Source organism: Phocoena sinus, chromosome 6, assembly GCF_008692025.1.
Source record: "Phocoena sinus isolate mPhoSin1 chromosome 6, mPhoSin1.pri, whole genome shotgun sequence".
NCBI classification, from domain to species: domain Eukaryota; kingdom Metazoa; phylum Chordata; class Mammalia; order Artiodactyla; family Phocoenidae; genus Phocoena; species Phocoena sinus.
Genome location: NC_045768.1, coordinates 14,076,365 through 14,089,097, shown reverse-complemented (window position 1 = coordinate 14,089,097; position 12,733 = coordinate 14,076,365). Strand labels below are relative to the sequence as shown.

Genomic DNA, 12,733 nt, shown 5'->3' with positions numbered 1-12,733 from the left:
AAGGCCGCACCAGCATCTGCAACATCGGAATGGCGAGCCCAAAAGACCAGCAACCCGCTCAAGCTCAAGCTTCTGCGATCATCAGATTTATAACTTTAACTCTGTTACCCCTACTGACTGTGAGTAATTTTAGTCCTCACCTGCCCCAGCATTTAACCTGGCAGGTAATTTCCCAAACTGGAGATGTAATATGGTCTGTTAGCCATACTGCTGCTCCTTGGACCTGGTGGCCAGACCTTTTCCCCGATGTTTGTAAATTAGCCATAGGAGCTCCCAATTGGGACACAGCACACTCCCATGATCGTCAAAACGCCCCATCCATACCCGGTCGGGCCGGCCAATACGGCTGCCAAAACTCGGGTACGCGACAGAAACTTAGCAACCCTACCTTTTATGTATGCCCGGGATTTCATCGCCATAGGTCCCTAAATTATCAATGTGGGGGAAAGGAACATTTTTATTGTAAAAGCTGGGGGTGTGAAACCACAGGAGACACCTATTGAAAGCCCACCTCTGGCTGGGACTTTATTAAGGTGACAGCCAATTATACACACCCAACCAACCCCTTAACTTATAGGCCTGAATGTACTAAATGGTGCCATCCCCTTAAGATCTCTTTTAGTGAACCAGGAAAAAAGGATAAAAACTGGATAAATGGCCATTCATGGGGAATCAGGTTTTATAAAGAAGGATATAATGATGGATTACTAATGACCATCAAACTAAAAATTGAAACCCCTACTCCAGTTCCTATAAGCCCCAACCCTGAGATAGGGCACTCTTCGCTACCTTTGGCCCCTCCCACAGCGTTACCAGAGATAAGAAACCAAACTTCTGAGCCAAAAGGAATAACAATCAAGCCCAAGACCCCCCCGGGACCGAATGCTCTCATTGGTCCAGGCGGCTTTTGAGGTTTTAAATGCCACAAACCCGGAGGCTACCAAATCATGTTGGCTTTGCTATGCTGCTCCTCCCCCTTATTATGATGCTATAGGATATAATTCTAATTATAATAATGTTAACACTCCAGATCAATGTCGATGGAAACAAGAAGGAAATAGTAAATTGACCCTGGCCTCAGTATTAGGAAACGGTACACGTGTAGGAACGCCCCCCTCGTCCCACCGAAATCTTTGTGCCAATTTAAGCCTCCCACAGGGCTCAGGGTATCTCCTCCCTCCTCCGGATGGATGGTGGGCATGTAACACAGGATTGACCCCCTGCATTTCTTTAGAGGTCCTTAAAGCTTCAACCGATTTTTGTGTGTTAGTTCAGCTGGTCCCCAGACTCATTTATCATTCAGATTCATCCTTTCTAGATGAATATGAGGGCAGAGGAAGGTTTAAGAGGGAACCCATAACACTCACCCTGGCTGTACTCCTAGGACTAGGAATGGCAGCCGGGGTAAGAACAGGTGCAACAGCCCTCATTCAACAACCCCACTATTATGATGCCTTAAGACAAGCTGTAGATGTTGACCTCCGGGCGTTAGAAAGTTCCATAACTCAGTTAAAAGAATCCCTCACCTCGCTTTCAGAGGTGGTAATGCAAAACAGGAGGGGATTAGATCTGCTGTTCCTTAAGGAGGGCGAACTATGTGCTGCACTAAAAGAAGAATGCTGTTTTTATATTGATCATTCTGGGGCTATTACCAAAACTATGGACAAACTTAGGGAGCGCCTGGACAAAAGACAACAGGAAAGGAAAAATCAAAAAGGATGGTTTCAATCGTGGTTTGATAAATCTCCCTGGCTTACTACTTTAGTTTCCACCTTGTTAGGGCCCCTCATTATTTTATTGTTGCTCTTAACTTTTGGACCATGCATTCTGAATCGCCTGATAGCCTTTATTAGAGAACGCATTAGTACGGTACAAGTTTTAATGCTAAGGCAACAATACCAAAACTCGCAAAAAGAAACTGAAATTCCATGATTGAAATTAGTTACAAAAAAAAAAGGGGGGAATGTGGGGCCTTTAGGGACTTTCCACCCCCTCACTTGTTCCCGTAAACCAATTCTTCTCCCTATCGTGCGCCACTCCTTCTCCCTATCGAAACCAATTCTTCTCCCTATCGTGCGCCACTCCTTCTCCCTATCGAAACCAATTCTTGGAGTTTTTCAGTTGACGGGGACTTGCCAGACAGCGGGTAATTTTCCAGTTGCCCGTAACAGGTATACGCCCTAACCGCCACAATGAACAGACAACTATAACGGCCAGAAGGTGGGACAAAAGTTCCTAAGCCAATGAATTCAAAAGTCACCACATTTACCCAATCATTGTGAGAATATACCCGCCCTATGAGTAAATAAACCTATAAAAAGTATGTGATTCCGCTTTTAGGGGTTCCCCATCGGCCTCCTGCGTGAGGTTCAGGGAACCCCGGTGCATCGGCTCCTAATAAACCTCTTGCGTGTTGCAGCGGCTCTCGACTCTTGGCGGTTCTTGGGCGAGTTGGAATCCCTCGTAGACCGTTTGGGTCTAACAAGTTCAATAAAGAAAGAGTCAGAAGGCCCAGAGTTCAAAGACCAGTTCTAGCTGTGTGACTTGGGAGAAGTTAACTTCTCTGAAGTTCTGTTTCCTCATGTGTGAGAATGATCTCTATTTCACAGGGTTGTTGTGAAGGTAAAATCTGACACATAAAGTCCCATTTCAGCAGGTGCAGGATAAATAAATCTAGGTTCCCTTTTCCATCACTTACTCCATTATCTTTCATTCCCAATCAAGAGATAATATGGGGAGTTTCCTCAAACTAAAAGCTACGTGTATAACACCATTAACTGAGAATCTGAAAATAGACCAAAGTAAAAACTACTATATTGTTATGCCAGAACTACATCACCCAACTTAAGGGTGAGTTAACATTTACTAAGTTACCACCTGTGCCCAGATACATGCTCTTATTCAATCCTTGTAAGGATTATGTGACATAAATGTGACTACCCAGATTTTACAATGCGCAAGCAGACTGGGAGAGTGCAAATATCTTGCCCAAGATGATACAAGTTAGTGAAGCAGAGTTAGGATTCAAATTCGTGTCCCACCCCAGGTTCTTCACAGTAAAAATAATATGATACATACATATAATGGACTATATGCAGCTGTTTAAAAAGACTGTATAAAAAGCACACAACACACACACACACACACACACACACACACACACACACACACAAATGACTGCACATCAAACTGCTGAAATCTGAGTAAGGCCAACAGATTGCACCAATATCCTGGTTGTGACACTGTCCTATGTCACATAAGATGCTAACTTTGGGAGAACTAGGTAAAGAGTATACAGAAGTCTACTGCATGTGAATCTACAATTATCTCAAAATATATTTTTTTAAAGATTGGTTAGCTCTATATATACTGCCAGGGAAAGAACGCTAAATGAAAACAGAAGAGATTACATAACAAAATACATATTATAATGCTATTTAATTTTTCAAAGGTGATATATATATATGTACAAATACGCTTTGAAAAGAGTCAAGGTGCTAACAGTGAACATCTTTAGACGTGAGTTTACTTACTGGTGACTTTTATCAACCTCTTTCCACCATTTTAAATATTTTATGAGTTTCCTGCAGTGTGCAATTTTACTTTTATAAAGCCGAGCAGGGAGGGGAGGAGACATAACCGCTACTTCCAATTTGAAAATACGTTGTTTAAATGGCTTCAGAGGTAGCACAGCCAGGCCACACTGCAACCTTCACAGAGTCACACCTGTGATTAGAATCTACCTCTCTGCACTGTGGCAACTGCTCCAAGAGTCTGAATACCACTTGTCACTGTCACGCTTGATGCCACCCCTGTGAGCTTTAGCTCTTATACTCATGCTGCAATTAGTTCAAATCATTTGACATCCCAAAAAGGGCCCAAAATGTGAAAGACAATGCATTTTCAAATGTCTGCGCAATATTCAAATTATACACACCTCACAATGAATTAGCCGATATAAGGGTCTGGTGTGTATTGACTCACACACATAATCAGAAAAATGGAAGGAGCAGAGACTTTGGAGTCAGACTTTGAGTTCAAGTACTGGCAACCTGTCAAACGGGTGAGCACTCTGCCTCCGTGGGTAAGGATTAAATGAGTGCTCTCTGAACAGCCAACGTGCCATGCAGAACCTGAGGAATTTCAACAGTGTCTGATCTCCATACCTTGCAAGATGAGAAACCCGGCCAACACTGTAAACTACAAGACCTCAAAGATCACTTTTTGACTAGGACTGAGGGTTATGAAATTAATCAATGGATGTAATAAGTCTGGGTAACACGTAAACGTGTAAGACTCTTTTCCTTCCTTCAAGGCCCAACAAGTAAAACATCACAAGACGTAAGGATGTCTGGTCTCTGCTTACCAATTACCAACATACACTTTTTCTTCTCAAGGAATTGGTTTTACCAAGAATTCAGCTTTTAAGGCTTGTTATTTTCTAAGCAAGGGGAAAAAACTCAGTGTAAAGTGTAATCTCAGCTCCATTTCATCAACCACTGTCAAAATGGTGGGGAAGGCAAGTCTGCAAGTCCAAAGACAAGAGATTTGTCTCTGCTTCTAGTGCACCCGGACTTAAACCAAATTACTTCAATTACTCTTACTGTGAACCAAAGCTCTGAAAAGATAAGGCATGGGATATGAAGAACCAAACAGTCTTAAATTAGATTTAACTCCTAACTTCTACTTTATAACCAAAAACAACATGGGAGGAAGAAGTGGGAGGGTGGTGCTTTAAGGCAGTATGGGCTTAATCCCATGATGGAGCATTACTGATTCATTAGTTATTAGTAACAGGTATACACTGTAGAGGGAAACTAGAAACATGGGAAGAAAATGTTAATTCAAAACACTGAACTTGGGCTTCCCTGGTGGCGCAGTGGTGGAGAGTCCGCCTGACGATGCAGGGGACGCAGGTTCGTGCCCCAGTCCAGGAAGATCCCACATGCTGCGGAGCGGCTGGGCCTGTGAGCCACGGACGCTGAGCCTGTGCGTCTGGAGCCTGTGCTCCGCAACGGGAGAGGCCACAACAGTGAGAGGCCCACGTACCGCAAAAAAAACAAAAACAAAAAAAAACACACTGAACTAAAATTAGCAAGAAAGAGGGAAGACTGAGGGGATGACCCGCAGGAGCCCTTGCTGTGCAACGCTGGAGGGAAAACAAAAGGCGGGTCAAATAACCAAAGCCTGGAACAGAAAGCTGGCAGGGAGCAGGCAAGCCAGGTGAGGAGACGTAGGGGGTGAAGGGAAAAGCACAGGCTTGGGAGCGAGACTGATTCAGGGGTCAAATCCTAGCTCTTTCACTTACCGCTCCTGTGACCCTGAGCAAGCTACTTGAATCTCTGAACCTGGATTTCCTCAGCAGGAAACAAGGATATTAACAGTGCCTACTTCCTGGCACGGCTGTACAGATTTATTGAGCTAATCCACGGAGAACACCTGGCACAGGGCTTGACACATAGTACATGTTCAATAAATGGCAGCTTTTATTAGCAGCAATTACCACACTTAAACCCTGGTCCTGTCATTTGCAAAGCTGTGTGACCGTGAATAAGCTGTATACCCTCACTGAACTTCACAAACCCCTCAGATACAAGGGGGGTGAAAATTACCTTCCCCGCAGGGTGGTGAAGATTAAATGAGATAATCCACACATCTCGCACGGTCTACTCCTGGCACAGCCTAAGCTCAGCACTCCTAACTGTGGGCGTAGTGGTCACCATCTTCACTGTCATATTGAGGAAGGGGCTGGAGAAGCACCCAAAGCTGCAGAAGACGTTCCTTTAATTAGACTGAGTGAACTCTTCTACTAAAGACCACTCAGAGGACTTCCCTGGTGGCGCAGTGGTTAAGAATCCGCCTGCCGATTCAGGGGACACGGTTTCGAGCCCTGGTCCAGAAAGATCCCACATGCCTCGGAGCAACTAAACCCGTGTGCCACAACTACTGAGCCTGCGTGCCACAACTACTGAAGCTCGCGCGCCTCGAGCCGGTGCTCCACAACAAGAGAAGCCACCGCAATGAGAAGACCGCGCACCGCAACGAAGCGTAGCCCCCGCTCACTGCAACTAGAGAGAGCCCGCGCACAGCAACGAAGACCCAACGCAGCCAAAAATAAATTAATTAATTTTAAAAAAGACCACTCAGAGCTCCCTTGGTTCCTTTCAGCTGCAAAGCCCTGACATCACCAGGAGGAAGGATCATGGAGAGAGCCACTTCAAACAAAGCCAACACTTACCTGGAATTTCTGGGTCTGTGCTTTCTGGGGGGCCTCTCGGGCTTTAGCAAAGGCAGCATTGAGCTCTTCAATTTCAGAGTTAAGTTCTTCAATCTGGGTAAAAACAAGGAAGAGCAGCCAAGTATGCACTGGGCTCTCCTCTCTGTGCTCAGCCCAGAAGCTTTTCCCGCTGGACTGGGAAGTGCTTGTAACCAAGGGCTCTGTAGTCAGAAAAGTGGGATTTCTAGTTTGCCTGTCTACTAGCTGGATGACTTCAGGCCAGGCACTTCATCTCTTTGAGACTTAATTCCCTCAACTATAGAACAAAGATACGACCACTCACCCAACCACAGCACTGTGAGGCTTGAACAGCGTTAACAGGTACGGGCGCTGTAATGCCCGGCTCACGCTAAGAGTTACTATTATTGCCCACAGAGATGACCCACCCGACCAGCGAGCCTGGCTCTTCCCAGAACTCCTCACCCTCCAGTGACCTTCTCCTCTGACCCAGAGTCAGCGAGGAACTCCCCTGGCCACACCCTGAACTCTGCCAGCAGCCAGAACTGACCTACTACCGGTGCCCCGCACAGCAGAGGGTCTCCGACGACCACTGGGCCCTGAACTCCCAACACCCGAGACAAATCACACCGACCATGATTATGAACCAAATCTCCGCTGCGGCTGACACGGGTGGTTAGTCAAATTCCTACCTCCTCGGCTTCCTCAACCCCAGTTTCCTGGTCGGCGTCCCACTCCTGCAGCCATTCCTCCTGCCCCCTTTGTGCATTCCTCTCCCTGTTCCTGAAATTTGCTGTCCCCTGCGGCCCGAGGCTCAGCCTCCTTTCCCACCCCACGCTATCCTTGGATAAGTAGATCAACTCTCAGAATTTTCACTCGTATCTGTATACGACTGACTCCCAGACCTACACCTCCAGGCCTGGGCCTTCTCCAAGCTTTAGACTCGCGGATCCATCTGCCTCCTGGACTTCTCACCTGAACGGTCCATGGGCTTCTCAAAGTCGGTACCTTCTAAGCAGGCTCACCACCTCCGTTGCCGCCCGCATCTCACCATGATCCTCCATTTTCTATGCTTTTAAGGGAGTTGGTGGCACCACCATATCCCCAGTCACGCAGCCAGAAGTCACCCTTGACTGCTCCTTCTCTCACGTCCTACGTCTAATCATCAAAGTTCCCCAAATTCACTTCTAATTTTTAATTATTTCTAGTTGTATTTCTTGAACACGCCCCACCCCTCCACTCCTACTTACTGTGACCACTGCTCTAATTCAGCCTTTCTGAATTAGGGGGCTCTCACCTCAGCTACTGGCCTCCCTGCCTCCGTTCTCGCCCTTCTGCCGTCCCCTTTCCCAATACAGCCACAGGCTGCTCTCGGATGCAAACGTGACCACACCCCTCCGCTCGGAGCCTTCAGTGGCCTTGCCACCCTCTGAGTTCCACCACCTCCGCTGCCCCTTGCAACCCCTCCAGCTTCTTCTCTCACCTCACTTCAGCTCTGCGCTTGATGCTCTGAGAACCTCAAACCGTTCTGTCTCCACAAACACACAAGGGGCTCTTTCCTAACGTAAGGCTCTGTCTGACCAGCATTCTCCCCTCTGCGCGAAATGGCCTCCCAGTCTCCGCCTCCCTTCCCAGCTAATTCCGGGCCCTCCTTTAAGATTCAGCTCAGACACCTCCTCCAGGAAGAAGCGCTCCCCGCTCCTCGCTCCCCGCATCCACACCCTAACCTGGACTAGGCCCCCTTCCCTCTGCTTCCACAGCCCCCTGCACTTCCCTCAATCACAACACCTTCATGCTGTCTTTTTTCCCCACTAGACTGGCAAGCAGAGCTGTGTTCTCTTCTCTGTATCTGTGCCGAGGAGTTACTGAGACATAACTGATGGCTATACTCGTGACAGGAGAACCGCAAAGAACCATGAGCCACCACCTTGGATCCCAAAGGCAACAAGCGGAAGGCAAGGACGACTTCCGGCTGGCACGACTAGGGATACGGTGGTGCCACCAACGCAGGCAAGAGCAGAGAAAATGGAGTAGGATGGTGAGAAGGGGGCGGCGATGGAGGTGATGGGTCTGTTGAGAAAGTGCCGGATCTGAGGAGCCTGCAGACCACCCAGGTGAGATGTCGCAGTCATGGCCTTGCCTCCCAAAACTCCTTTATCTCAATTTTCTGTTGTCTTTCAAAAGATTAGACCCACGCTGTCCAATATGGTGACAAAAGTCAGAGTTTAAAAATGTTAAATACCTCATTGCTATTTTTCTTTTATTGATTACATGTTAACATCTGGCATGTATGTATTTTAAAGTTAATTTCCCTTGTTTCTTTTTACTTCTTTTAATGTGGCTACTAGAAAATCTTAAATTACATACATAACTCACATTATAGTCATGCTGGACAGCACTGAATTACTCTACAAAAGAACTTCTAACTGACTACGGGACCCTTTCCCCACTTTCTATACTCATCTCAGCTCTCTTATAAACTTTTCACCTAAAGCTAAAAAAAATTCAGGGTAAGACAGGCCTGTCACAGAAGCTAATCAAGAAAAGTCTCAATTCAGGTGTATCAGACATACCTCTTTTTCCTTCGACTTCAGTGCCATGGTTAGACCCTGAATGGCTTTATCCCTCTTTAAACTATTTTTCTTTTCCATAGCAATTTCTCTTTCCTTCTCTCTCAGGTCCTTCTGAAGTGCCTAAATTAGATTAGAAAAAGATTCACTAAGTTGATGCATTTTAACCAAAATACAGTGTAAATATAACTTTAAGAGCACACGCAAACGCAGTTATTCTATCATTCCTGTCAACCTGTGATTAATGTTTCCAAGTAGAACTGAGAATCGTGGCATCAGCTCCAAGTTACTGCTTTACCACTCGCGGCAACAGGGCTGGGTGTAGGAAGGGGATCAGATCAGTTAAGACGATGACAGCTACTCCCGTGGAAAGGACTCCAATGCCTTCTGGAATCTGAATACAGTCACAGCAGAGCCTTTGAAACCATAGCAGGTTATTTGGGGGAAATGACAGATCATTAATTTCACTCCTTAATGCTACAAAAGCCAGCAGAGAATCTGGTTTGATGGAGACCGAATATATATACATTTATAGTCTGAGTCCATTTCTAAAGATATTCACCGCTGCCTCCCTCCCGGGCTGTTGTGAGAATCAAATGAGATAATGGACGTGAAAACACTTTCTACGCTGGCAGGCGCTACACAAATGGCAGCCGCGGTGACTAGGGGACCCTGCAGCAGTGGCTCTGCGATTGGCCTGGCAGGTCTGAATCCTTGCTACGCCTCTTCCAACTCCGTGACCCTGGGGACGGAGCCTCACCTCTCTGAGCCCCATGTGTTACATCTGCAAAATGGGAACGCCTACTCCAGAGTTATCGCGAAGGCTACGAAACCCTCCTCTCTGACACACCTAGAGCTTGACTCAACGAGTGACAGCTACTGTCACACAGGATTATCTATTGCACTCAGAAGAAAGCAAGAGGCAGGGATAAATCCTCAATACGTTTGTAAAAATTGTGTCAACATACCTGGATCCTCTCTTCAAAGCGATTTCTCTCCTTCTCCTCCTCCATTTGTGCAGCCTAAGAAAAGGCATTCATTGGTGCCCGGAAGGGATCCACAATCCAGCAGCTTCCCCAGAACGGTTAGAATGAGCACTGCATTTACTTTCTATTCCCCACCCCACTGCTGAGGAACTCATGAAAACAATCATCCACTCCTTCTGTCTCCCCAGAAATGCACCCGAGTTAAGAAAATGTGAAGACAAGCAACCCGCACTGGCTGACCACCAGCCCCATGGAGCGTGAACCAAAGAGCTACGGGACGGCGCAAAAGCCACTGAAGCACAGTGCCCGCGGGGCGAGAAGGGCCGGAAGGAGGAGGAGACAGTGGGCTAATCACAGCCAACAACTGGCCAGGGAGGCCGGAGGGTTCGCTGCTGTGGTCGGGACAAAGGAGACCCTGCTCCACAAAGCGACTGAGACAGTCCATGAGCGCTGAGACGTCCCCTGGCGTTTAGGGACCACACGCGGCAGCCACCCTGGGTCCAACCAGGACCGGAAGGCCGCTACCAGGCCTGCCTGCACCTCCAGGCCTGCCCACCCACTTCAAAACAGCTGGGCATGGAGGTGGCCTGGCGGGGGCGGGCAGGGGTCCAGGAGGGCTTTGGGGTCTCTACCAGCGACCCACCTCTTGGAGCCTGGGAAAATATCACGACGCCTCTGAGCGTGTTTCTCTACCCGACGAGGGGACCGTGATCTCTGCCTTGCAAGGTGCCAGGATTAATTGAGGTACATGCTGACACCCTTCGAGTGCTGCCAGGCCCGATACAAGTTATTTCCCTTCCCCGCTGCCTCTGAAGTTTCCAACCGAAGGTGGCCTCAAGTCTGCCTCTAACCACAGAGACAAACCAAACCCAGTGGGTGCAAATAAAGTCCCCGGGCATCGACAAATTAACCCATAGGAAAACAGAGGCGTGAAGGTGTGGACTATTTTGTTTCTTTGTTTCTTTTAAAGGTTTTGTTTGTTTTTTTTTCTTTGGCTGCGTGGCTGCATAGGGTCTTAGTTGTGGCATGCAGACTTTTCGTTGTGGCGCACGGGCTTCTCTCTAGTTGTGGCGTGCGGGTTTTTCTCTTCTCAAGTTGTCACATAGGCTCCAGGGTGTGTGGGCTCTCTAGTTTGTGGCACACGGGCTCTCTAGTTGAGGCGCGCAAGCTCAGTAGTTGCGGGTTTATTTCCCTGACCAGGGATCAAACCCGCATCCCCTGCATTGGAAGGCGGATTCTTTACCACTGGACCACCAGGGAAGTCCCTGCACTGTTTTTTTTCAACCGACTCTACATGAACACGAGACTGGAAGGATAAAAGAAATGCCAGGGCCCCTGACAAAGGAGCTTTCTGGTAATTCCTCAGCAGACAACAGGGGGCTAATATTTTGAAGGCCACTGTGTGCGAGACCTGGGGACTGAATGTGCATCCATTTCCCACAGGGGGATCAGGTCTGCTAATTAAAGTCCCCCTCCATGTCCCATCACCTCACCTCGGTCCCTCTCTCCTCATCTCCCCTCAGAGCAGCAGAAAGTCCTCGGAGCTCTCCAGATGACACGTTTTCATCTGGAGATGCCATCCGAGATTTCTCCTCTTTCAGGCATTGAATTAAAGCTTCTTTGCTCTTCAAAGACAGCTTCAACTCCTCAATCAGTCTGAAAGAGAGCAAAATTTAAATATTAATTCTAAGCTGTTCTCTTAGCTCAGTGTAGCAGGAGGAGGTAGGTAACAGGGCCAAACATCTTCAAAGTAGACGCGTCCAACGACCGAACATAAACGGAACCACATTTTGCAGGTGGGAGATTTGGGGCCAGAATTCGCCTCCAGCCCGGCCCTGGTCAATCCATCCTCTGAGCCGCCAGACTACGGTCTGATCAAGTCACACTCCCGCTCAAAGACTTTCATTGGCCCCCACCATCGACAGCAGTGGATTATGCATTTGGGGGGCGGGCGGTGGGGAGGGGCAAGTAATCTCTCCCTAAGGAATCTGTCAGTGAGACTCAACAAACATGACCAGTAAAGCAGAATGGTTCCAGTGAGCGTGAAAACCAGAAAGCGTCTCGCCAAGGCTTCCCAGGGCAAAGTCTAAAACAGACTGGCTTCCAAAATAAAGGCCAAACTCCTCAGCAAGGCGATCGTGGCCCTGTCTTTTAGGGCCTAGTAGATCAGAGGTGCTGCTGACAGCGTCCGTCGCGCCTCTCACAGGAAACGGACACCCTCTTCATTGGCTCTCAGAGCCTCCCTCCCAAGCCTGTCCAGGAGCTGGGCTGCCCTGCGCACACCACTCCCTCTACCCAGAATGCCCTTCACACCTCTGCTCCCGCCTCCACCTGATAAACACCCATTCATCCCGCCACCGCCAGTGAGTCGTTACATCCCCTCAAGACCCCAGAGGCCCTCCTCAGGAAGAGCTGAGGACACCCTTCTCCGGGCCACCGAATTACCCCTGACCACGGCCAAGTTATTTAACCTCTCTGAGCCTGCACTGCCTCGGCTACAAAGTGGCCGTAACTTGCTTATGTGGAATGGAGATAAGCTATTTAAAATGTTGCACAACTCCAGACACATGGCAGAACTCAACAAATAACAGTGGCTAAATGGCTATAATTATTTTTTTTAAAAACACTGAGCAATTAGCATTTTGTCAAAGGACTCTCAGAAGAGTCTCTCCAGCTAAGCCTAGAAAGCAACTCAGCATGGTAGAAAAAGCAAAGGCTTGGAAGTCTGAAAGAGCTTCCCGAGCTCCCAAGGCAAAGGTGAGGAGTGAGCTAAAAGCAGTTAAAGCGCCTAGCAATGAGTATTTGAGTATCTGAAAATTTGTGTCCACCCAAAATTCCTATACTGAAATCCTAACCCCCAAAGGTGACAGGATTAGGAGGTGGGGCATTCGGGAGGAGATAAGATCTTGAGGGTGGAACTCGCATGAATGGCAGCACAGATG

At 47.9% G+C, this 12,733-nt stretch overlaps 1 protein-coding gene across 7 annotated transcripts in view; it reads right to left on the bottom strand.

Moving 5' to 3' along the window:
* CDK5RAP2 (CDK5 regulatory subunit associated protein 2) overlaps positions 1-12,733 on the bottom strand; it is a 195,075-nt gene that overhangs the window by 133,277 nt on the left and 49,065 nt on the right. For all 7 annotated transcript variants that reach the window (XM_032634778.1, XM_032634776.1, XM_032634782.1 and 4 more), the window contains 4 exons: positions 11,285-11,447; positions 9,774-9,827; positions 8,809-8,928; positions 6,239-6,331 (listed from right to left, as the gene is read on the bottom strand). In XM_032634778.1, coding sequence (XP_032490669.1) covers positions 6,239-6,331; positions 8,809-8,928; positions 9,774-9,827; positions 11,285-11,447 — 430 coding nt within the window. The remainder of the gene's footprint in view (positions 1-6,238; positions 6,332-8,808; positions 8,929-9,773; positions 9,828-11,284; positions 11,448-12,733) is intronic.